The sequence below is a fragment of the Vulpes lagopus genome, chromosome 18 (assembly GCF_018345385.1).
Source record: "Vulpes lagopus strain Blue_001 chromosome 18, ASM1834538v1, whole genome shotgun sequence".
Lineage (NCBI taxonomy): Eukaryota > Metazoa > Chordata > Mammalia > Carnivora > Canidae > Vulpes > Vulpes lagopus.
Window position 1 is genome coordinate 15,911,555 of NC_054841.1, and position 24,783 is coordinate 15,936,337.

Genomic DNA, 24,783 nt, shown 5'->3' on the forward strand with positions numbered 1-24,783 from the left:
CCTGCCTGTCTGTCACAAGGCCTGAAATTTTACCACGGAAGATTCAGCTCTCGAATCCAAAACTGTAGCCTGTTGGGGAATAAAACCACTGGCTGGGAGACCCACAGAGTGTGAGGCCCCTGGTTCTCAGTCTCTTCCTTGCCTCCAGTGGCTCAGACATGTGTCACAGTCCCATTTCTCACCTTCCTCATTCTGCAAAGTGGTACCCAGTTTGGAGGAGAGAGACTCGACCCCACTGAAAACTGGGGAGGAGGGGACTTTGTGCTTTGAAAAAGCCCCTTCTTCATCTGAGGCTTCTCACCGCCCCCGCCCTCCCCCCCCCCCCCCCCCCATGATCTGGGCGCTACCATTGTGAGGTTGGCAGCAGGAGGGGGCCTTGGAGCCCACCCAGCACTTCATTGAAGTCAAGTCCAAGTCCCCTACAGGACTTGGGAGCTCAAAGCAAGGCCCTGCAGGCATGACCCACAGACACATTCCTAGGGATGGGCTGGGCAAAATGGGGTGGGGTGTGTGGGGGTGGTGTTTGAACAGGACTAGACCAAGGGCTGGGCTGGTGTGCCACAGCTGTGGGTGAGGAGTGAAGGTCTGGGGCCAGAGCGGGGAAGGTGAGCAGAGGGGAGCAGGAGATGGAGTAGTTGGAGGATTCCTGCTTCTTGAGCTCAGGCTGCAAACATTTTAAATCTCCTGAGGTCTGGAGGTCATAAAGGAGGCAGTGCTGAGGTAGTGCCAGATGGTTGTGAACTCTAGTCCGAGGCACTGGGTGCAGACCTCAGGCTTGACCAGCTGTGGGGCCTCAGGCAAGCTGCTGAACTACTCTGGACCTCAGTCCTCTCATCCAGGAAAAAGGGGAATGACAATAGTGGTGGCCACATAGGGTGCCACGTCACTGGTCACTGGTATCAAAGCCCAGCCCAGTGGCTGGCATCTGCTGGTAGAAGAAGGGAGGCCTGGGGAGACCTTCACAACTATTGAGCTCTGGTCTTCCCCTCTGCCTCCACCCAGGGCAAGTCTGACACGTCGTTCCCACGCCATAGAATGTGAAAACTTGGGGTCACCCGATACTCAAGAGTGAAGACTACGGAAGGGGGGGGCGCTTATCCCTGGGACTGGAAGCTCAGGAAGAGAGCTCCCCCCACCCACACCTCACTGTGCACATTGGCTGAGTGTAGGTGGTGGGCACAGGGGCATCGGCGATGTCATCCTCGGCTCTCTTCCTGTTTGAAATAGTATATTAGAGCAAACGCCCAACTGGGCTGCCCATGGTGGTGGTGGCGGCTGGGAACCTGAGTAGCCCAGAGTGAGAGCTTATCTCTTTCTCAAGACCAAGCCCAGCCCCTCCCTGTGGTCAGATTGCCAGGCCCTCCCTCCTCTCAGCCATTAGCCATTCACCCTGGGGCCTGTCACCGAGTCATAAAGTGTGTGGCCCCAGTTGTAAACGTCCTCAGACTATGGGTGGGGGTGGGGCAGTGAGGTGGAAGGGGGGTCGGGGCTCACCTTCCTTCTTCATGCCAGCCCGGAAGCACTTCTTTAGCCTGCAGTAACGACACTGGTTCCTCTTGTCTTTGTCCACCACGCATTGCCGACTAAACCTGGGGAGGGCGTGGATGGTTGGATGGAGAAGGGACAGCCCGCCTGAACGGAATCCTGGCCATCCCAGCCTTGACTCCCAGCCTCCTTGCCTCCTTGCCTTAGGACTTATGCTAACCATGAGAAAGGCCCAATGGACTCTAAATTCTAGCCCTGTCCTGCTGAGGCTCGGAGAGGTGACATGAAGTCTGGGATGGCAACCTGATGGCAAAACTGAGCTGGAACCTCTAGCCCCTTGAGAACCAGGGACAACTCTTTCTATGACATTCTAGGAAAGTGCGAGGCCCATAGCAGGCTCCTGGTTATGGCTCAGAGTCCATACTTGGTCCACAGAAGTGACTCTCTGGAGGGGACTGTAAGCAGTAGTAGTACCCCACAGTGGTTAAGGGTGGCACCCTGAGCGTCAACATGGGTCTGCCATTGACTCAAGTTGGATGACCTTGGACAGATTCCTGGCCCTTTCCAAGCCACAGCTTCCTCATCTATAGCAACCATGTCAGAGGCGTGTTGATGGGTAGAAATGAGATAATATGTGGATGGGACTTGGCACAGCATCATTCTGTAAATGACAACTACTCATAACTGAGTGCTATTATTTTATTATTGTTGTTACTCAGAATGGGAGGTGTTGTCAAAGGAAGCCTTGGAAAGTCCTTGGGATAGGTAGAAAGGCCCAATGGACTCTAAGAATCAGAGATTGGCCCCAGGAAAAGCTCCAGGTTAGGGGGATGGGCCCCATCCTCTGAAGCTTCAGAGGAAGCTTGATCCCAAATGGACCCTCATTTGCTAAATAGGAAAAATAGGGATCCCTGGGTGGCTCAGCGGTTTAGCGCCTGCCTTCGGCCTAGAGCATGATCCTGGAGTCCCAGGATCGAGTCCCACATCAGGCTCCCTACATGGAGCCTGCTTCTCCCTCTGCCTGTGTCTCTGCCTCCCTCTCTCTCTCTCTCATGAATAAATAAATAAAATCTTAAAAAAATAAATAGGAGGAATAATGATGGGCTTGTAGGGCCAGTTAAATACATGCAAAGACTCAGTATATCTGGCATATAGTAAGTGCTCAATAAAGGGCAGTTGGTAGCTTTATGAGTGAGGTTCCTAGAGAGGATGTTCCCATCAGGATCCCTGCGGCACAAGAAAGCAGAGGAAGCTTAAAGGCCTCAGAAGGCAGATGCTTCTGGGACCCAGTCAGGGAGAAGATAGATTCTGGGGAACATCATTAGCCTCAGTGCACCCATTTCCCAGCTAGAGAAATCGGGCTCCAAGCAGGGGCTCCTCACCTGCAGGAGTACATATGGTTCTTTCTCACGCTCCTCCGGAAGAAGCCCTTGCAACCGTCACAGCTCGAGGCACCGTAGTGTTTCCCTGTGGCCCGGTCCCCACAGATGGCACACAGAGCGCTGACCCCCAGGCTGTTGGGTGCGTTGAGGTTGGCACCTTCTGATGGGGATGTGTCTGCACCAGAGGAAACAAGAGTAACACCTTAGGACAGGCAGGAATTCACTTCCCAGAGGCTCTGCTCCCCTGATGGCTTAGATCCAGAAGCCAATATGAGCATTGTGGGGATCTCCACCACAGGGCTTCAGCCTCATCCAGACCCAGGTGCTGTTCCCACTCCCTCAATGACCTTGAGCAAGTCCCTTGGCATTTCGGAACTCCTATTTTGCATCTATTACTTAGTGATGGTTGTGACATGGCTTCAGAGTCACTTGCGAGGGTGTGCTTCTCCATGGTAGAGGCTGCAAGGCCGTTTCCTCTGGGAAGTAATGAGAACCTGGCCACCCACTAGGATGCATCTGACTCTTAGGGACCCCAACTGACTGGGCAGAGGGTGCCGTGGAAGGGACAAATACTCCCCTATTTGTCCCGTGGAAGGGACAAATACTCTGCTCAGAACCTGCTCAGGTCCTGTCCCTCATTTCTCAATGTACCCAGAGGCCTCAAAAACTCTCCCAGGGAATGGGAAGACGCACATAATGGCCCATTTGTCCTCCTGGGAGGGTCATGGCAAGGTTCTGGGCATCTTTCAAATACCACCTGTCTCAGAGGCAAAAGCTTGCATCTGTATGAGAAGGGTGATAAGAGGCAGGTGGCAAAGATCGTGGATGAGGTGCTTAGGGTCCTGGGTGCTAGTCCAGATGCTGCCCCTAACTCACCTGTGACCTTGGGCAAGTTCCTTTTCCTTGCTTCAAGTCCCCCTAGGCCTCAGTATCCCTACCTGTAAAAGGCAACCAGTTCAACTAGTCTGGTTGTTTGCCTTTTGACTTTTTTTTTTTTTTTTAACTTTCAGTAGCTGAACCATACTTTTGTAAGCATAGTAAGGATAGACCTCTTGGAGAAGATGATAAACACCATGGACCATCTCCTCAGAAAAATGCGTGCATATGCATATGCACACCATGCAGTCATATGCACACATGTTTTCATATATCTATGAATCCGACCTTGAATTCCTAGGGAACACCCCACTGAGAACTGGAGGGGGCATCATGCTGCAGTCAAGAGCACACACTCTGTAGTCCTTCCGCCAAGCTTAAGTCTGAGTTTGCCCACATCTTAGCCGTGTGATGTTAGCTGTATGAGTTTACTTCTCCATGTCTTTGCTTCCTTGCATGTGAAATAGGAAGCATGATAATCCCCTAAGACTGTTATGAGGATTCACTGAATCAATGTATATGACATGCTCGGTACATAAAAAGCACAGTATCAACATTCACGAAAGAAAATCTTTTCTGCAGAATCAAACCCCTGGAGCAGATGATGTTCAGCTTCCAGGAATAAACAGACACCATCGCATCTCATCTCTGCTGTCGCCTGGCTGACATCTCCTGGATTCCTAAGGGTGCCCAGAGCTCAGCCCCCTCCACTTGGTGAATTATTCCCGGAGATGGGGATAATTGTTAAGCCATGTTGGTGCCCTTTCTCCCTCAGCCTCACCTCCCTCAACCCCGGGGGAGATATGACCCCACAACTCCTGGCCATTCAGGTGGAGGCTGGGGGCAGGCGTTCCTACATCCTGCACAGAAGGGGCTGGGTGCTGCCAAGTGTGTCACCTCACTGCTGTGTTCAGCAGATAGGTCCCATTCTCCAGGAGAGAATGCCAAAGCTCAGAGAGGACCAGTGATGTGCCCAGGGTCATCATACTCCTCTTGAGTAGAGGTGCCAGGTTTACAGCCCAGGTGCGCTGGATGATTCTGGCCCATGCTGCCCTTCCTGGGGTGGCAATGCCAGTGGAGAATGCAGACCTTTCTTACAGATGCCCAGTGTTCTGGAGACGACCCATGTGGGGCCAGGACCAGTTACCAGGGCTGAGTACCAGGTGCTTCATCTTACTTAATCCTCTGGTGAGCTCTGGGAGGCAGGTGCTATTATTCATTCCCATTTGACAGATAAGGAAACAGAAGCTCAGAGAGGAAAACCTCTTGTGGAGTTCACACAGGAAGGAAGGGTCCATGCCAGAATCTGAGCCCAGATCTTTCTGGCTCCTGAGTTGGAGGCTGTCCTATCTACGGGACGCCCAGCGGTGGCCTCCACCTCAGGCGCACACAACTCCTGGGAGGTGCAGGCTCTGCAGGGGTGATGGGGCTGGTCCCAGGGAGTAGTCTGGGGCTGGGCAGTGGCCAGGAGTGTGACAGTACATAATGTCCCTGTGGGGTCACACAACACCCTGCCTAGTACAGAAGCATCTTGTGTACCATTTCCTGTTTCTTTTCCCCTCAATTCCCTTACATGGACACCCCAAAAAGCTGGCCAGCCAGCAGGCCTGAAGTGATTAAACCCATTCTACAGAAGATAGAGAGGCTAAGAAAAGGGATATGACGTGTCCAAGGTCACACAGTGAGTAGGTGGCAAGGGCAGGTTAGCACCTGGTGAGGAGGCTGACATGGGCAGGGCAGTCACATCTTTCTGACTAAGCCAAACTAACCACAAGCATTACAGACCTTGGCTGAGCCACAGAAGGAAGGCAGGCGGCAGGGTGACCTCGGCCACCTGCCCCCACCTCTCCTCTGAGGCTGGCCTCTGGAAGCTACCTGGCTTCCAGGCTTCCTCCCTGCCCCTACCTCCTTGGGGAGAAGAACCTCCCACCCCTGCTTCCGATGAGCTCTTGGTGATGTGGGAGCAAATATATAAACCTGGGGAGAGACACAACGTGGGCAACAAAATCTGCACAGAGAGAAATGGACGTGCGGCTCCTGTGAATCTCCTTTGGCAAACGGCAGTATCAAACCCCTGCACGTCATGTGTTCATGACCGTGTTTACCGGACAGTACTGATCACTCCCCAGTCCGGGAACGCACGCCTATACACAAGCAGCTATAAACGGGGCCCAGGACAGAATGCCCATCTAGGACACATGTCCAAAAGGCAGAGGGCGCACCAACACAGATCCACCTCCGCAGCACAGCACATGTGTGCAAACATCCACAGATACACGTACACACGCTCACTGCTGCTCACATACATAAGCAAGACCAACACACAGGCACCCCCGGGGACACCGACCATCACAGACACGGTAATCAAATACGCGTAGAAACTGACACAGAACAGGCACACCCAGACAAACTAACACAGACGTGCAAATGGTCCCCAAAGGTACATACGTGTTTGCCAACACAGCACCCCCCACCCACACACTAGTGCCCAAAAACTCATGCGCGCACTCCAAGGAGAGGCCATGGGGACACCACAGCGCACACTGCTGATTGGCATCTCATTGAACAAAACTTCCCTAAGAATTCCATTTTATCCTAAGTGGGGCGTTCACCCCAGGAAAGTCCCAAAGACACCCAGTTGTGCCCCCATCCAGCATCTCTAAGGACATAACATACCCTTCTACCTCTCTGGACCTAAGCCCAAAGGGTTCAAGAAGGGGCCTTAGTCGGGCCCAATTATTGGAGCCAGACACCAAGAGGGAGTTCACCATCATGTCACCGCCCGCTCCCAGGGACAGGCTGAGCAGAAATAGCCTTGGGGTAACAGGGACCAGCCCGGCCAGACAGGAGAATACCTGGGATCAACTTTAGCTGGAGAGCTGCCCACGCAGGCCTCCCCTCACCCAGAATGCCTCTGGTCACTGTACCTGGGCACACCTGTCTCACCTGGAGACACCTGTACTGGCCTACAGGCCCGACCTGCCGTTTTCGATCACTCTTCTCCCAGCCCAACACTGAGTGCCGCAGATCCGCTCCCATGTCTGGGCATACCTGTTCCCGAGCGGCGCACCTGGGCACACTCGCCCCCACCTACCATTGCCCATCGTCAACACCTGCACGTTCTCGAACTCAAGGGTGGTGTAGGCTGGGTCCAGCGCGGCACTGTAGTCAGCCATGTCCATGTCGACGAGGGTTTTGGAGAGGCGCATCCTCCCCTTCCACACCTCAGCCGCTCGCCCTGCCCAGGATGACCACCCCAAAGGCTCGGGCAGAGCCCTGGCCCCCGCCCTCCGCCCTCCCACCGCCTCCTCCCAGGGGCCCTCTCTGCCTTCCTGCGTTTCAAACCGTCCTCTGGGAGGATCTGCCGGGAGTCCTGGCCTAGCCCCTGCGGAGGGGTGGAGGCTCTGCTGGGAGGGGTGGGGGTTAATGGTTAATCGGCTCCCCCACTGGTGGATAGGCTGGGCGGGGCTGCCGGGATTTGGCTGTTTGTTGGTTTCTGGTGGACACGGGGGTGCTATTACAGCACTTGGGGCCCCGATTCCCTGACATCCAGTTATGGATTTCTGTAAGACAGGCACACGAACTCGCCGCCACTCCCTTGGCCCCTGACTCAGCCACCCCCGTCGAGTCACGGTCACCCCAAGTCAGGCATCCTCACTGATGCGCTCAGACACTGACAGCCCACCGCCTAGATGCCCTGACTCAGTAACTTCCCAAATCATTGACTTCTACCCTCAATCTCTTGAAGAGATAAAGCTGCCTTGTGGCACATGAATTAAAGACCTAAATCCCAGGCCCCAGACACCAATCTTCTAGATCCTCCTTCCGGGAACTCCCAGTTGCCCACCTTCGGGCAGGGGGGGGGGGGGGCAGCACGGACTCACCTGGGGTTCTCCTCCCCTGCCCCCCCACGGCAGCCTGCTTCTCAGGGCCCACCAGATACCATCTCCCATTGCCATCCCGACTCCTGCTTCCTTCCCCCGCCCCCCTCAACAGCCAGAGACCTGGATTACACTCAGGCGCCTACCCCCTACCAAATCGTGACTTTGGGTCAATGATTCTCCTCTCAGAGACTCAGTTTCCTCCCCTGTAAAAGGCATAATCGACCTCAAAGGATGGCTCGAGTATTAAAGGAGATGGTATCAGGCAGCACTTATCAAGCATCCAAGCCTCCTCCCCCCACCATTCTGTCTCTATCTCCCTCTTCTCTCCACCCATCGCCTCCTTCAGAGGAGCCTTTCCTTGTGGGCCTGTCACCTGAGCGGTCGCACGGGGCCCCACACTTAGGTCCCCATGTTTGGTTTAATGTTCTGCAATCAATTCTTCAGGATTTCTGCAAGTTCTGCTACTGGTCCTGCTTGCCTTCTACGAGCGTTCCTGGGAGGTGAGGTCGCAATGCAGGACATAGAAAGCATGGGCAAGGGCAGAAGGGCCTAGACTCGGGATCCTGGGAGCCTGTCCTCCTCTGCCAGCTGGAGCAAGAGGGGATGAATTAGGGTGAGCGGGTTAGCAAGCGGCGAGGGGGTGAGCTAGTGATGGAGGGGACGGAGGAATGAGCCAGTGAATTAGTGAAAGGAAATGAATCAGTGAATGAGTAAATAGGTGGCAGGGTTTCTCTGTGGGTAAATCAGGGGGAGAGGTGGTGTGTGTTCAAGGGTGGGCAGAGGCATCCTCCTCATTCTTCCAATTATTAGAAGTCCCTTCTCTGCCCTGGGTAGCCTTGTTCTGTCCCCTTCCATCTTCCCCTCCAGGGCTGAGATAGGGAAGTGATCGTTCTGGAAGAGAAGAGAGACTCGATTTGGTGTCAGGAGACTCAGGCTTAGGAGCTAGCTCCGTCACTATTCGGATGACTTTGTTCAAATCACATCTCTCTCAGGGCCTCAAGTGCTACATCTGTAAGATGGGGAGATCTTAGCCCACTTGTCTGTTGGTCAGAACAAGACCCCCCAGGGAGGGAGAACCCAGAGAGGGAGGAAGACAGAGCCCCTCCACACATAATCTGCATCTAGAGATTTGATAAAGGCCCGACGGAGACTTCAATTCCTGGCAGGTCCCTCCTGTGCCCACTCGGGGACATCTGACTCTGGCTCCAGTAGCCAAGACAGAGCTCAGCTGGGCAAGAGACCTGACTAAGGGATAAACACAGAGGAGGAAGGATAGCTCTGGGGGCTGGCCCCAGGTCCTGCCACCTGTCTGGCACCTGTGATAGGCCAGACACAGCTACTCCTCTCACAAGCCAGCAATATTTGGCCTACACACCTAGAGTCTCGTCAGTTCTCAGAGGCACACGCTCTCGTTACCAAAAGTGAGATGTGATTATTGGTGTGTCAGAGTTTCGCTGGTAACAAAAATAGCAAGTTTTCAATCTCTATCGATGACATTTTAGATTGAATTAAATAAAGTCTATGGTCAACTGGGGTGAGTCATGTCATGCCACACACAGGACCCATTACACATAAGAACCACCAAGGTAGACAGTCCATATGTGACAAGCTACCTACACAAAGCATGACATGAACACTTCACCAAACACACAACACGCATGATCCCCTGCTTCTGAGTTACAGTCTGGAAACCTGTTCCATACCCCGCCCACGTCCCACACATCACAACCTCCTCTGTATGCAAATCTATCCACTCTTGGACTATAACTACTGACACATGAGCTTCCATAATTGATTACATACATGATTTATTTCACCCTCAGCCGACCCCAAACTGTATCTTCTAGATACATTCCCTCATATGAACAACACACTGCCTGTAAGATCTACTAGCTCTGTGATCTCAAGTAAGTCACTCTATTGAAGCCTTGGTTTCTCCTTCTGCAAAATGAACCTAACTTGTAGTTTATCGTGAAGGTTAAATAAAATAATATAAGGGTTGTTAGCCCTCCTTCCCTCTCCCCTCCACCACTCAAGAGGGTAAACCACAGGCCTTGAAATCAGAAGGAGCTAGGTCAAAATCCAGGTGCTGCCAACTTCCCAAAACTGACATCAAGTCCCACTCCTCCTAGCCTTAGTTTTGGCATTAGATAAATGGGTTGATACCTTCTTTGCAGGGATGGTGTAGACATTAAATGACCAAGTGTAGGCATCTGGTGCAACAGGGGCAATTATCATCGCTGGTGGTTGACTCCTTGACCCACTAGTCATACAATTGGTGGCAATCAGGACCCCTGCTCAGGAGAACTCCTGGGGATGGCCTGCCCAGCCGTGGACAAACCCTGGCCTCGGTGCCATCGGCTCAGCAGCCACTTTTGCTCTCTGCCCTGCCCCGTGGGCTATCTGACCCCACTTGACATGTGGTGGCTCTTAGCAGATAACAGAGGATTTCAGAGCTCATGGAGAGGTCCAGCTCCTTCATATCATAGATGGAGAGACGGAGGCCTCTAGAAGGGCAGGAGGGCTCATTTAGGGCAGCCAGTGGGGAGGGGTTGCCACAGACCCAGCTGTGGGCAGGGTGCTCAGGCCTCTGGTGTGGACAGTGGTTAAGAGCACTGCCACTCTGGACCACTTCATTTTCCTTTTAAACTATAGTAATGGCTAATGTTTCTGGAGAGAGCCTGTGCTAGGCCCGGTGCTAAGAACCTTCCACTCTTCCCATCTTATCCACTCTGCTTTACAGATGACAAAACTAAGGCCCAGAGAAAGAAGGGACTTGCCTAAGCCCACACAAGGGGGACTGTGATCTGAGCCCAAGGCTGACTCCAGAGCTTAATAAGGGCTTCACCCCCTATGTACTGCCTCCCTCTGGGAATTCCAGAAAGAACACCAGAGTTCTGGAGCGCTGGAGCTGGGGACTCCATCACATTACTGTCCGGAGCTCAGGGATCTGAGGAGCCAAGGAGCCTACCCCTGGTCACCTGCAAGTTCAGAGGCATCCTCCGGACACTGGCCACCCCAGGCTGCCTGGCATCTCAGCTTCCTCTGGGCTCTTACCACCCCACTATCTCTGGTCTCTCCCCACCCCGCCCCCACCGCCTGGGGAGTGGTGCAGGGAACCCGGACTTATCAAGACAAAGAACAAAAGTCGTGGGGGAAAGAAGCCAAGAGCCATCTCCACTCTGGGGTAGGGCCCTCCAGTTTCGCCCCTTTGAAATTTCAAATTCCAGTTTGTGGACAAAGTCCTAAACTTTCTCACAATATAGGTCCCCAACCACTGACCAAACTCCAGTCCAGGCAGCCAGCAGGCCCCAGGGCTGGTGTGGCCCTGCTGCTTCCCTTGGCAGTGCTGGAGTCCAGGGGAAGGGTCCTGGGCCAACCGGGGTTTGCCGGTTGCAGCCTCACCCCACAGGGACCCCTGCCTCCCATCTGAGAAGACAGCTCTCTTCCTGGAGCTGGGATCTGTCGCTTGCTGGTGGCAACAGCAGAAAACAGGTAGGCCCCTTCCCTGTTCTGGGCATCTTCTCTTCCCCCTTGAATTCCTAAAACACTGCCCATACCACCCTCCTTGCCTGGATAAGGCTACATTGGCTTAATCCAGTCATGACCTCCCAGAACCTCAAGACTGGAAAGGGTGTCTCAACCAACCCACCCATTCGGTGGATGGAAACACTGAGGCCCCCAGGGTAGTGGCAGCTGGCTGTAGGTTGAGCCACAGACCTCAGGCCCCTCCCTGAGCCCCAGAGAGTGGAAGGGACCTTCTCAAGGCCGCACAGCGGTAGAGGGCTGGGTGGAGGGGGGCTTTGCCTTCAAAAGAAGACCTCAAGCTCTGTGAGGACTCCTGTTCTTCATCCCAGCCCTGGCAGGTGCCTCCTGGGGACCCGGCACGGTAGACCGTTAGTTCTCTCAGTCGCTGATGGCCCCTGGGTTGCCACGGGAGGACTTCCGAGAGGAAGATGAGGGAGCTCGGGGCTGAAGGCCAGTGGATTTGGAAGGAAACAACATTCATGTGGTTAACTGATAACCCAGCCCCATCCTTGGGCCCCCAGAAGCCTCCTTCCTCCCTGTCCTCAGCACGATTAAGACGAACTTACTTGCCTGCTAATCATTGCTGAGCCTGTTGATTTTGCCTTAAAAAATTAACTGGGCATGAGTTTGCGGTTTGCCTCACCCCTAACCCTGAAAAGGCCTGGGTGGGCAGGAGGCCACCCGGGTTATGCAAGAGGCTGCTGGCCTCCCCACGCACATCCAGCGCCTCCTCTCCTGCTCTCCAAAGGGTAGGTTTTGCTCAAGAGTCAACAGTCTGCTTGTTGCCCCTGCTCTAGGTCCTGAGCAAATTTGCTCTGTTACCAAAGAGAGATAAAGGTAGCTGGGGGGGCCGGGGGGGGGGGGCGCTTTACAACAGAGATGCAGAGCGGCAGCTTTGAGCACGGGATTCTAGAATCCTGCATGGTCAGAGCCCAGGAGTGCTTAGGAGGATGTGCACCCACGGCCTTTAAATGAGATAAATGAGATTCGAGGCTCCCAGGAGCTGAGGGACTAATGCCCAGGACCCACCTCACACTGGTGCCTCTTTGCTGTCCTCCTTTTAACATTTCCTTTGAAAGGTAGAGCCAGAGCTGATGACAGGACAGGAAGGGTGCCGGGCCAGCCTCTGCCCCTCACTCCCGATGCAGATGGGGGGAGGGGGGCAGGATGGTCCAGGGACAGGAGGTTGCCCAGGTGTTTAGCGTCTCCAGCTAGCCTGAGGAAGACAGGGGCCGTCTCCGGACTCAGTGGTGTGTTCTGGACAGGAGTAAGCAAGCCGCCCTGCTCTGCCGTGCACCCCCTTCCCGTGGCTGGCTGGAAGCAGGGTGGCCCAGAGCCACCTAGAGCCTGGGGAATCCACCCGGCCCGGGGCCTGCGGGCCCTCTGAGGAGCAGCCCTGAGCTGTAAACCAGAGGCTCCAGGTTAGAACCTCCTCTCCACGTCCTCTCTCTGGAAGCCTCAGGCCACAGAGAGAGAGACGCAGGGCCCTTCCCTGAGTTGGGACCTCTCGTGAATCTGTTCCCTCACCTGTGATTGGGAAAAATAATACCTACCTCCCAGGCTGGTTGTGAGGATGAAGCGGAGCGCGGACAGCCACGACTGGGGTTGATGCAGCTGTTTGGGGGGCTTTACACGGGTCAGTGCATTATCCTTACAACCAATCAACAAAGCAGGCAATAGTTTTATCACCATTTTACAGACCCGAGGCACAGAGGTTTGGGCCATGTGTCTGAGCTCATTCAACATATAAGGAACAGGAGCGAGGATTCCAACCTGAGTGGTCTGGCTCCAGAGTCTGTGCTCCCAACCCCGGGGCCACCCTGGCTTTCCAGGGCTGACACTCGATGCCCAAGGCAAGTTGGCCAGGATGATGACAAAATAGGCTCCATCCTGAGGCCCATGTGGGCTTTGTGCATGGACTGTGAGGGCTGGAGAGGCCCTGAGAAGGAGGGCACGTCTCTGGGCAGGGGTGGTCAGGGATGGATCCTTGGGCAGAGGGAACATCCAGAAGGGGACAACGTGGTGGGTGATGACAGGAGGACAGGGAAGCCGCTCTGGCCAGAGAGCAGGGCATTGTGGGAGACGCTGACCACAAGGCTCAAGAGTTAGGGAAGAGTGGATGGTCTGGAGAATGATCAGGAGGGAAGCCAGGAGGACTTGGGTCTGTGTGGGCAGGGCCTCCCTGAGGGCTGCCTCCTGCCAGGTGGCTTGTGACTTCTGGGCTGAGGCTGTTGTCATCCCCCTGTTTATGTCCCTCCTCCCTCCTGGTTATGTTCCTGACTTTATCTGCACAAGTGACCTTCGGAGTTAGATGGGGCCTACTCAGCCCCTATGGGGCCTGAAGGATGATAGCAAGCCCCTGCCTGGCCCAGACCTTGGTCATGGTGTAAGGAATGAACCCCTATCCCAGGAACCACCTGGGTCTCCCTGCCCACCCTTCCCTCCCCCTGCCCCTTGTACTGAAGGGCCCCAGGGATTTGCCTGAAGGTCACTGAGATATAGTGTTTGGGAGTCCTGAGACTCAGGCTAGGGTTGCTGCATACAGTTAGTTGTACAGGTTGCTCACTGCACAAAAGTTCTTTGTGCAAGAAAGTGAATCAGTGTGGAAATCTGTTCCATTTACCAAAGCAAGTGTCTATGGAGATTTATCTGCCCAGAAGAGAGCGCCTCTTAAATTTATTTTCACAAAGGCTCCATGAGAGCCCTGCCTCAGCATTGCTTCCAGCCACTGTGCGACCTTAGGCAAAGTCATTTCCCTCCTTGGCTTTGGTCTCCTGTTTGAAAAATTGTCTAGCGGGGATCCCTGGGTGGCTCAGCAGTTTGGTGCCTGCCTTTGGCCCAGGGCACGATCCTGGAGTCCTGGGATCGAGTCCCGCGTCGGGCTCCCGGCATGGAGCCTGCTTCTCCTTCTGTGTCTCTGCCTCTCTCTTTCTCTATGTCTATCATGAATAAATAAATAAATCTTCAAAAAAAAAAAAAAAGAAAGAAAGAAAAGTTGTCTAGCATAAAGCAGAGATTCAAATCTGACAGTGAATCAGAATCACCTGGGACCTTTAAAAAAAATACTGATGCTCAGGCTCCATCACAGACCAATGATCAAATCTTGGGATTGGGGTGGCTGGGTGCTAGGCATCCATATTTTTTAAAGTCTCTAGGCGATTCTGATGTGCAGCCAAGATTGAGACACACTATGGGAGCTAGAAAGGCCTAGATATGCATCCCTGTTCTGCGACTCACTAGTTGCAACTTCAATGAGGCTCAGTTTCCCCAACATCCCCCATGGGAACGATGATAGCTTCCTGGTAGACAGAATCCCGATTCAGTGAGATTTCCGATTCCCTGGTAGACTGAATCCTGATTCAGACAGCACCTGGCACTGTGGCCGGATGCAGGGAGCTCCTGATTCTTGGTACCAAGGACCATTATTTTGCTACCGATAAAACGAGATTGACTTAAAATAAAGGGCCTTTCCAGGTCAAAAATTCAGACTCGAGGGCAGGCTTTCTCTGTTCTTTGTGTCAAGTCCTCGTACTTTGTTCTCAGCTTTGGCCGAATGCCTTTCATATTATTGAGGCAGGTGCAATTATTATTATTATTACCACTTGATGTTTTACCTATTTCGTTAAAATTTTTGAATTATTATTTTTTGAATCCGTACTACATTCACGTGGCTCAAAAAGCAAAACAAAACAAAACAAAAAGGTGCACGTTGAGAGGTCTTGGTCCCCTCCCACACTGCCCACCAGGCCACTGCCCCTCCTCACCACAGGCCACCACTTCTCTTGCTTCCTTAGCCTCTTGCACACTCATTTCCTGCCAACCCAGCAGCATAGGAGGCCGTGTCTTAGCACCCTTGCCCCACGCACTGTTCTGCACTTTGCTTTGGTCTTTCATAGCAGGCTGCACACTCTTCCGCAGCAGTTGAGAACAAGCTTTGAGGAAGGAAGAGTTATTGTCTCCCTTCACCAGCGAGGACACTGAGGCCCAGATTGCTGAGTGTTTGAGTTATCTCTACCTGGCTCTGGAGCCGTGTTTATCCCCTGCCCCAATGTGGCCTTCCAGGAAACCTGGCCCAGTGAGCTTTGGAGCCTGACCTAAATCTCTCCGGAGCTGGCCTGGCAACAGGTGGGGTGGGAGTGGGTTGTCAGGGCCCTCACTGTGTCGGACCCCAAAGAAACAGAGGGGAACAAAAGAATGTCTAAAGTCATCCAGATGGTGACCCAGCCGGGAAATGTCCCCTGGATGGGGACAGTTAGGACCTGGTGGCCATGTCCTCCTTTGGAGTGGAGCCTATCAGGAACTCTGTGCCAGAGTCAGGCTGTGCAGGAGAGGCAGGGAGAATCAGGAGGAGGAGCGGGAGGGAGGGGAGGGAAGCATGGCCAATGGGACAGGCCCAGGGGAAAGAGACTGAGGGGACCCCCTTCCTGGAGGTCAGGGAGGAACATTTAGAATTCAAGGAGGAGGGAGCAGTGCTGTCTTCGCCAGTGTTTTCTGCTCAGGCAAACTCAGGGCTGCCTCTGGATTGTCCACCTGCTTCTGTTCACTAACTCCTTGACTTTGGCCAAGCACTCACTTCCCTTCTCTGTGCCTCAGTTTCCTAAACTGCAAAACAAAGATTAGGTAGTTGGTCTTTAGCTGTAAGACTCTGTGAGGCTCCCCTCACCTGGATCTGCCACCATCAGAATGGCATCAAGGACCCTGGGCCTTCCTGGGTTGGGGGCGAAGGGTGCCAGGCCTCTAATTGCTCCAAAATCTGGACTCCTCCCCTCGGTCCCATGTCTCTCTTCTGCCACCCTGTCCTCCTCTCCAGGTAGAAGTGGAGTAGGGACCATACCTGGGGGGTGCTGGGGGAAGCCCTGGCCCCAGTCTGACATCCTCCTCCTGGTGCTATGGGGTCCCGCACAGTGAGCAACCTCTTCATCCTTGAGGGGGCTCCTGCCGCCACCCTGGCACCCAGTACCCTTTGAGGGCTGCCAGGCAATGTTAATCTCTTAATACTGGTCACAATGAGATTTCAGGGAGGAGAGGAGGCGGTCTCCATGGAAACGGTGGACCCGCCCAGGACCCATGCAAGGAATTAGCCACAGGGCTCAGCAAGGGGGTCCCGGAGACCCAACCCAAACAGGAGTAGGAAATACAGCAGCCTCGACTCCTGGGTCCTCCCCAGCCCTCCCGTCGTCTCAGAGGGCTCGAGACAAGCCATACCCTTCATCCCACCTCAGTGTTCTCCTATTAAGTTGGAGGAGCCATAGTCACAGCGATGGCCCTGTCACCTTTCTGAGGCTGTTTCTTCATCCTCCAATTAGGGTTCCAATCCTTAACCCAGGAGCTTTTCCAGAACAGTACAGGCTTCAGAGTCTGTCAAACATGAGCTTGAAGCTCAGCTTTTCTCATTCTGACTGTAAACTCAGACCAGGCATTTCATTTCTCTGAGTCTCAGTCCCCTCATCTGTGCAATGGGCACAATAATACCAACCAAGCATTGCCACTGTGCCTGATCGGTGGGTAGGGATGCTCAGTGAACAAGTGTCCCTCCTCAGCTCTTTCTGACAGCCCCCCCCCCCCCCCAGCCACTGGCAGCTTTCAGAATCCCACAGCCTCCCCTTGGCTCTGGCCTTTGCACATGCCAGGCCTTCTGCCCAGAACAGCTGTCACACCTTTCTTTTCTCCCCTTCCCCCCACCAAGTCCCATCTTCATCATCTTCCTCTCGCAGGCCTGCAGGCTCCTCCTCTGTGCCCACACAGCCCCCAACACCTTAGATCATCACAGTGTAACCAAATGGTGGCTCCTGCCTCCTCCATCAGACTGTCCCATTTACTGTGCGATTCCCAGGACCCAGCTGGAACTTCACATAATGGGCGAGTCGGATGAGGGAAGAAAGGCAGGAACTCATCCACGCCATCATTTACCATGTATTCACCACCTCCCATTGCCCTGCTGGTGTGGAGCCACAGCTGTGAAGCCAACAGGCAAGAGCCAGCCCCTGCTCGGTTGCGGTTTTAGCAAATAAGAATACAGGGTGGCCAATGACACTGAAGATAAACAATGCATTTTTAGTATAAATACGTACCAAATAAGGCAGGAAGCATACTTACACTTAAAAAATAAGTTGTTTATCTCAAATGCACATGTCACTGGGCACGTGGAGTGTCTCTGGGCCTCCCTCCTCCCTCCGTCACAGAGCTCGGAGTTTGGTGTGGAGGCGTGATAGCCAGATAGTAAGCAAGGAAATACATTTTTTTAAAAGACTCGAATTTCAAATGGTGATGCAGTGCAGTAGCAAGACCATCAAACAGCAGGTCGCGCCAGGGCCTGGGGACGAGAGCTAGTGGCCCCGAGCCGCAGGGCACAGTCCTAAGCTCCAGCGAGACCCTCCTTTGCAAAAGTCCTTTAAGGATCCGAAAGGGCGCGGTGGAGGCTGTTCTAGAGAGGGGGGCTCCGGGGGCCCGAGGGCGCCGTGGACGGAAGGGGCGAGGCCGCGTCTCCTCCCATAGACCCCACAATTTTGCATTTTGGATCCGGCCCTTCACAAACCTTCGCAAACTCGCTACCCCAACCCTCGCTCAGCCACAGTCCTCTGCGGAGCTGGGAGCCAGACGAAGGGGTCAGAGGGGCCATGCGGAGGAGCGCGGCCACCCGCGCTGGAGCTGGGAGTCCTAACACGGTCCCCCAGCCCGCCCCGCGGTGGCCTGAGGGCACAGCGCCAGGAGCAGCGCCGCCGCAGAACCGGAGGGCCTCCGGGAGGAAGCGGCCCCGACTCGCGGCAGCGCCTCGCTTTGCGCATCCCGGGCTCCACCTAGTGGCCAATGCTGGACTGGCGCTCGGCAACTTCTCAGCTCCCTCGCGGGCTCAGCCAATCAGAGGGGAAGTAGCGTCACAACCCCACCAATCACAGGCCGAGGAGGCCCGACGACCAATCACGACTCGCTGAGGTTTGCTGCCGAGCCCGCTCGCGTCCCGCCCATCACACCCGCACTGGGCGACCGCCCCGACCCGGGAGTCGGGCTTTAACACTCCCCACGTCTCATCAGCTAGGAAATGTGTATTCCCCACGCGCCGGCGTCTTTAAGCAGGCTCCCAAGCTTTGTACCGGCTCCATTGGAAGTCTGCATTTACATTCAGGGGCGTTTATGTATTTTAATATTGAATGATAGTAAAAGCATTAAATAAAAAAATAAATAAAAATTTAAAAAGCATTCAATACCCCCCCCCCCCCCAGTCTAAAAATTAAGGTAGTTGTCTGGGAGAGTGGGGAAAGTATGCTCTTTGGAGTCGACACACCTGAATTGGGAGTTTAGTCACTAGGGTTTGAAGGCCAGTTCGCTCACGCCCCTTTCCTCAGTCTTTGAAAGAGAACAATAGCAATCCCACCTACAGTTGTCATGGTTCATCACCCCATCCCCATCTCCGATATTCAAACCCAAACCCTGGGAGTCACTGTCTTTGTGTTCTTCCTCCCATCCCTTCTGGATCATCAGGAAATCCAGTTCTTGCCACCTCCAAATGGATCTCAGATTTCCATCGTGTTGTCATCCCCACACAGCCAACCTGGTCCACGTCAATATAATCTCTGTGGGTCTGCAAAAGTCTCTGCACTTCTGTTCTCGCAGGTGCTGGCTCCCCTATCACCCACTCTTCACCCAAGGGCCAGGGATGATCCTCACAGGTCTGATCAGATCCCTCCCTTACTGAAACTTCTGTGGTTTCTCATGCACTCATAATAAGACTCGTACAATTCAAAACTCCTCTAGACTGTGAGGTCTTGATGACCTTGTGTCTCTATCCTTACATCTCCAACTCCATTTTATCCCACTCACTCCAATCCCAGCGGCTGCTGCCACAATGGCCTTTCATTTGCTCGTGTTTCCATCTCGGGATCGTAGCACATTCTTTTTTCTTTGCCTGGAAAATAGTTCTTTGGACCCTATCCTTGAAATCCTCTCCTTTCCAATTCCCTTCTCTGCATAGCTTTTCAAAGTAGTGACAAAACCAAATCCTATCCCTGCCGAAGCCCACACTGCTGCATCTACCTTCAGGGAACAAAGAAAACCGGACCACACAGTTCAGCCCACACTGCTTATGAAACAACAGCACTCCCATCTGAAAGAAAGCTTGAGTTCTGCCTCGGAGCAGTATTGGCTTAACAGAACAGTCTTGTCAGACTGGAGTCCCTTGTCTGAGAACAGATATGAAGGCCACTTGGGGAGGCTGGTCATAGTGGTCAAAGACAGACTAATCAGGTGACTCAGTCTACCTTTCTAGACCTGCTCCTTTATTCATAGCCTATCTGTGGGCTGTTCTCAACAGTTCTACTTCTCTCATCTCAGGCACATGACCACTTTCTTGCTTCCTTTGAAGTTAGATGTGACCACATGGCTTGTTCTGGCCGATGAAACAAGAGCAGAAAGAGGTGTGTCACACTTGGGCAGGAGCTTGAAGAGCCAGCGCCGGGGTCATAGTGGAAGCAAGTGTGGATATGGAGTCACCAGAATGAGGAGTGCACTCTGTGGGCCTCTGATGGGCAGGTACTGTAGGTGATTGATATGCTCAGCAGTGTTAAGCCACTGAGACTGGAACTTTTTGTCACTGCAACCCAGCCTCATCTAACTTGACTGACTCTGATCTTTTCAAAGATCACTGATTTTCCTGTGATCATTATGATTGTTGTCATATCTGAAAACCACCTGTACTATTACTTAATATTTTTCTTACATCAACTCACTTGCTTTAATTCAAATTTATTTTCAGAGGAAATGATTATTTCCAAATGAAACACTAGCATCATAAGTAGAAAGCAATGGGGAAATAAGAATGAAATAAACCATTATATTATATAATACTGTTGCCTTTCAAGACTTTTGGCCCTTGGTCTATTGTCTCTTTGTTTAAAAAAAAAAAAAAAAAAAAGGAGGTCCCTAGGTGTGTGGCAACCTTTTGGACACACACCCCCCCCCAAAAGCTGGCTGAGACTGTCAAATGCTTGGAGGCAGCACAGTATAGAGGCTGAGAGCACAAAATCTGGAGCCTGGCTTTCTGAGCTTGAATTCTGGTTCTGCCACAGACTGGCTGTGTGACCTTAGGTGAGTTGCTTAACTGCTCTGTGACTAATTTTTAATTGGCAAAATAGGGATGATAATGATATGTATGTCATTGGGATATTATGGGGATTATCCATGCTAATATACAGAAAAGACTTAGAACTATGCCTGGCACACAGTGAGTTCTGCACAGGTGTGAGCTATCAAATAATGACAGGATCAAGATCCACATGGATTTGAGAAATGTTTGAACTCCATGAAGAGGAATAAGAAATCCTCCACATTGGTTGAAAATAAATCATCTGTGGCTGGGGAGAGCTGCCTTAGTGGCAGATGACGTGACTAAGTTCTAGAGGTTTCACTCGGCAGCAGCTGCCCACACCTCACCTGGTTTCATGTGACATCAGGGAGGAGGTAGTGCTCAGGTCAAAGGAGCTAAGAAGTCCTCTGTATCCTCCCCTTAAAGACCATACATGTGACACCAAAAGCAAAGACAACAAAAATAAACAGGTGGGACTATGTCAAACGAAAAAGCTTCTGTCCATAAAAGGAAGCCATCAACAAAATGAAAAGGCAACTTATGGAATGGAAGAAAATATTTGCAAATCATATATCTGATAAGGAATTAATATGCAAAATATATGAAGACCTCCTGTGTCATAGGATGAAACAGGATGAGAAAACCATGTCTCTTGAAGAATAATTAAAGAAACAAAGGAGGGGCGCCTGGGTGACTCAGTGGTTGAGCATCTGCCTTGGGCTCAGGGCGTGATCCCAGGTCCAGGGATCCAGTCCCCCATCGGGCTCCCCAAAGGGAGCCTGCTTCTCCCTCTGCCTCTGTCTCTGCTTCTGTCTCTGCATCTCTCATGAATAAATAAATAAAGAACCAAAGGAGTTCTGGGCTGGCTGTTGGGGATGAGGAATGGGGAAGCATGACAGAATGATCAAGGCCACTGCTTTTGAAATATCAGTGCTACCATTTACATAACTGACTTGTGAAAATCATATGCTCTTTAAGCCTTATTCGCTTCATCTGCAAAATGGGAATCAGTGATAGGACTTGTTAATCAATTACTTCATGGAATAAATGTGATAAACATTATAACCTGGCATATAGTTCCCTATCATATACTTCTGTTACTTAAGTCAAAATACTTTGCTTTGGGAAAGAATGCTTATCTCTTCTTATAGCCCCAGAAAACAGGCCAGGACCAACAAATGAATGCTCCAGAGAGGAAGGTTTTTGCCACAAATTAAGATTTTTCTGCTAGATACAGTAGTTCTACCAGGAGAGAAGCTGCTTTATTAAGTTGTGAGCATCTTGTCACTGGAAGCATCAAGCCCAAGCTAAGTAACCACCTGTCAGGAAGGATAATGAAAGGATTCCAGCAATCAACCAAAGGTTAAATCACAGTAGCATCTCCCAGGTACAGAAGTCTTAAATAAAATTTGAACAAAACCAAATTCGTGTTGGAAAAACTGGAGATCCACCTGCAAACAAATGAAACTGGACTCTCAGCTTACACCATATGCAAATGCTAACACAAAATGGATCAAGACCTAAACATAAATTCTAAAACTCTTAGAAGAAAACATAGGAGAAAATATTCAGACACTGGATCTGGGAGTGATTTCTTTGGATATCACACCAAAAGCACAGGAAACAAAAGAAAAAATAGATTAATTGGACTGCATTGAAATTAACAACCTTTGTGCACCAAAGAACACTATAACAATGCAAGAAGGCAATAGCTGGAATGGGAGAAAGTCTTTGCAAATCATGTGTCTGATAAGGGGTTCATATCCAGAGTATGTAAATTCCTACAACTCAACAACAATAACAAATACCAGATTTTAAAGTGGGCAAAAGATGTGAATAGACATTTCTTCAAAGATATACAAATGACCAAGAAACACATGAAAAGATGCTCCGTACCACTACTAATCATTAGTGAAATGTAAATCAATGCAAAACCACAATGAGATACCACTTCATACCCGTTAGAATGGATAGTATAAAAAAAAAAAACAGATAATAACAAGTGTTGGCAGAGATAGGGAGAAATAGGACCCTTTTGATCAGCTGGTAGGAATATAAAATAACTCAACTACCATGGAAAGCAATATAGCAATTCCTTAAAAAATTAAAAATAGAATTATCATATGATTCAGTAATTCCACTTCTCAGCATACACCCAAAAAAATTAAGAACATGGTCTGAAAGATGTTTTATACCCATTTCATAGCAATGTTATTCACAACAGCCAAAAGGTAGAAGCAACCCAAGTGTCAATTGACCGATGGCAAACAAATATGTGTTTGTGAAAAACATACAAAATGTGATGTACACACAAACCAAAAATGTGATATATACATATAATGGAATCTTATTCAGCTTTTAAAAAGAAGGGAATTCTGATATGCTGTAACATGAAGGAACCTTCAGGACTTCATGCTAAATGAAGTAAGCCAATCACAAAATGACAAGTTCCATTTAAATGAGGAACCTAGAACAGCCAAATTTGTAGAGACAAAAAGTAAAATGGTGGTTACCAGAACTGGGGAGAAGAGAGGTGTGGAAGGTTATTTTCTAACGGGTACAGACACTCAGTAGGGGAATATGAAAGAATTCAAGGGATGGTTGCATAACAGTATGAATATACTTAATGCCTCTGAATTGTACATTAAAAAATGGCTAAAGTGGCAAATTTTATGTTTTTTTTTTTTATTTTACCACAATTTTTAAAGTCTCAGCAATGTATAAAATATATATCTATTGCATCATGACCAAGTTAGGTTTATCCTAGGAATGCAAGAATGGTTTAACCTGAGAATATTTATTTATGAATTAGCAGATTTGGGGAGAGAAAAATGTGACTTTCTCAGTAGGTGCACAAAAAGCAATTAAAGATACTCAACACAATGGGATCCCTGGGTGGCGCAGCGGTTTAGCGCCTGCCTTTGGCCCAGGGCGCGATCCTGGAGACCCGGGATCGAATCCCACATCGGGCTCCCGGTGCATGGAGCCTGCTTCTCCCTCTGCCTGTGTCTCTGCCTCTCTCTCTATCTCTCTGTGACTATCATAAATAAATACAAAAAAAAAAAGATACTCAACACCACTTAAAAAACAGACAAAATTTCTAGCTTACTTAAAAAAAAAAAAATTAAAACCTCGTAAAAGCTACCTACCAAAAATCCAAAGCAGATATCATGCTTAAAGAGGTCAAAGAATCCCTTTAAAGTGAAGAATAAACAAGGTTGTCCACTGGCAGAGGCTGTGAATTGTCCAATATCATCTAGTCTCCTGATCTTCCTTTGTAATAGAACTTCCATTTTCATTTGATGCCCTCCATCTATTTCACATAGATGCCCTCCCAAAAGATTAACGTCAACTTAGGTGAAACCACACACATATGTTTTGGTAAATGAAATACAATCAGAAATGTAATGTGGCAGCTTCCAGGATCTTTTCTTAAAGGACAGCTGCACCAGGACTTTTACTCCCTTTTCTCCTTTGTCCCCTTGCTTGGTCTTTCTGTAACGAGGACTTATGGCTGGAGCTGTGGCAACCATCTTGGACCATGAGGGTGAAGACCTCACAGAGATGAGAGAGCAGAAGCTGAAGGGCCTAGATTCCTGAGGGCTGCTGTGGGGAAGAGCTGCCATCCTAACCTTAGATACTCTACATCTGGACTTCCACAGAACTGAGGAATAATCTATCTTGTTCAAGCTACTATTATTTTGTGCCTCAGCTACTCACTGACAAACTAAAACCCTATCTGATATGCACATTATTACTGCTTCTATATGATATTATACTGGAGGCCCTTACAATGCAATAAAACAAATTAAAAACATGCAAAAAGAGAATTTAGCATTTTCAATACATTAAAAGCATTTAGTTTGTGTACACTAACATCAAGAAATGAGAAGATTCCGTTTTAAAAATTACAGTAACGATTATAAATTATCTAAGAATGAATCTAACAAAAGACTTTGGATTATTGAAATGATCTAACTTTATTGAAAAACATAAAAGCAGACCGATATAATCAGTGTGTCATATCCATAGCAGAAGGATTTATTATGTAGAGATGTCAGTTCTTCCCAAATTAATCAATAAATTCAATGGAGTTTCAATTAAAAGCTCAATAGTACAAAGCCACTTAGCACAGTACTTGGCAAATTGCAAGTACTCAAAATATGGTAGTTGCTTTTACTAAAATCCAGTGAAGGAGACAAATATACCATTGGTCCCAAACCTTTTTCCTGTCCTATTCAGCATTATCCTAAAATTTATATAAGTGAATAATGAGAATAGACAAGACAGTTTTTAAAGAACTATACTATGAGAAAGACATGCTGTACAATATATAAAGCTGTAGGTACACTGTCAAACATGGTAGCTACCCACCAGCCACATGTGACCACTGAGCATTGGAAATGTGACTGGTTCAAATTAAGATGCATTGTATGTATAAAATACACATCATATTTTGAAAACTATGTATTAAAAAAGAACAAGAAATATCTCATTGTTTTTTACTGACTAGATGTTGAAATGATTACTGAAATTATACATATGTAAA

General features: G+C 50.4%; 1 protein-coding gene and 1 long non-coding RNA gene across 7 annotated transcripts in view; one reads left to right on the forward strand and one right to left on the reverse strand.

Moving 5' to 3' along the window:
• Positions 1 to 24,783, reverse strand: part of HNF4A (hepatocyte nuclear factor 4 alpha) — a 60,346-nt gene that overhangs the window by 18,769 nt on the left and 16,794 nt on the right. For 4 of the 5 annotated variants that reach the window (XM_041733076.1, XM_041733074.1, XM_041733075.1 and 1 more), the window contains exons 1-3: positions 6,838 to 7,106; positions 2,868 to 3,042; positions 1,495 to 1,589 (exon numbers count right to left, since the gene is read on the reverse strand). In XM_041733076.1, coding sequence (XP_041589010.1) covers positions 1,495 to 1,589; positions 2,868 to 3,042; positions 6,838 to 6,952 — 385 coding nt within the window. In that variant the 5' untranslated portion in view covers positions 6,953 to 7,106. Of the gene's footprint in view, positions 1 to 1,494; positions 1,590 to 2,867; positions 3,043 to 6,837; positions 7,107 to 24,783 lie in introns of those variants that run through there. The other variant, XM_041733077.1, reaches the window with a different exon arrangement.
• Positions 8,789 to 24,783, forward strand: part of LOC121478181 — a 47,904-nt gene continuing 31,909 nt past the window's right edge. The window contains exon 1 of one of the 2 annotated variants that reach the window (XR_005984428.1): positions 8,789 to 11,122. This is a non-coding gene — a long non-coding RNA (uncharacterized LOC121478181). The remainder of the gene's footprint in view (positions 11,123 to 24,783) is intronic. The other variant, XR_005984429.1, reaches the window with a different exon arrangement.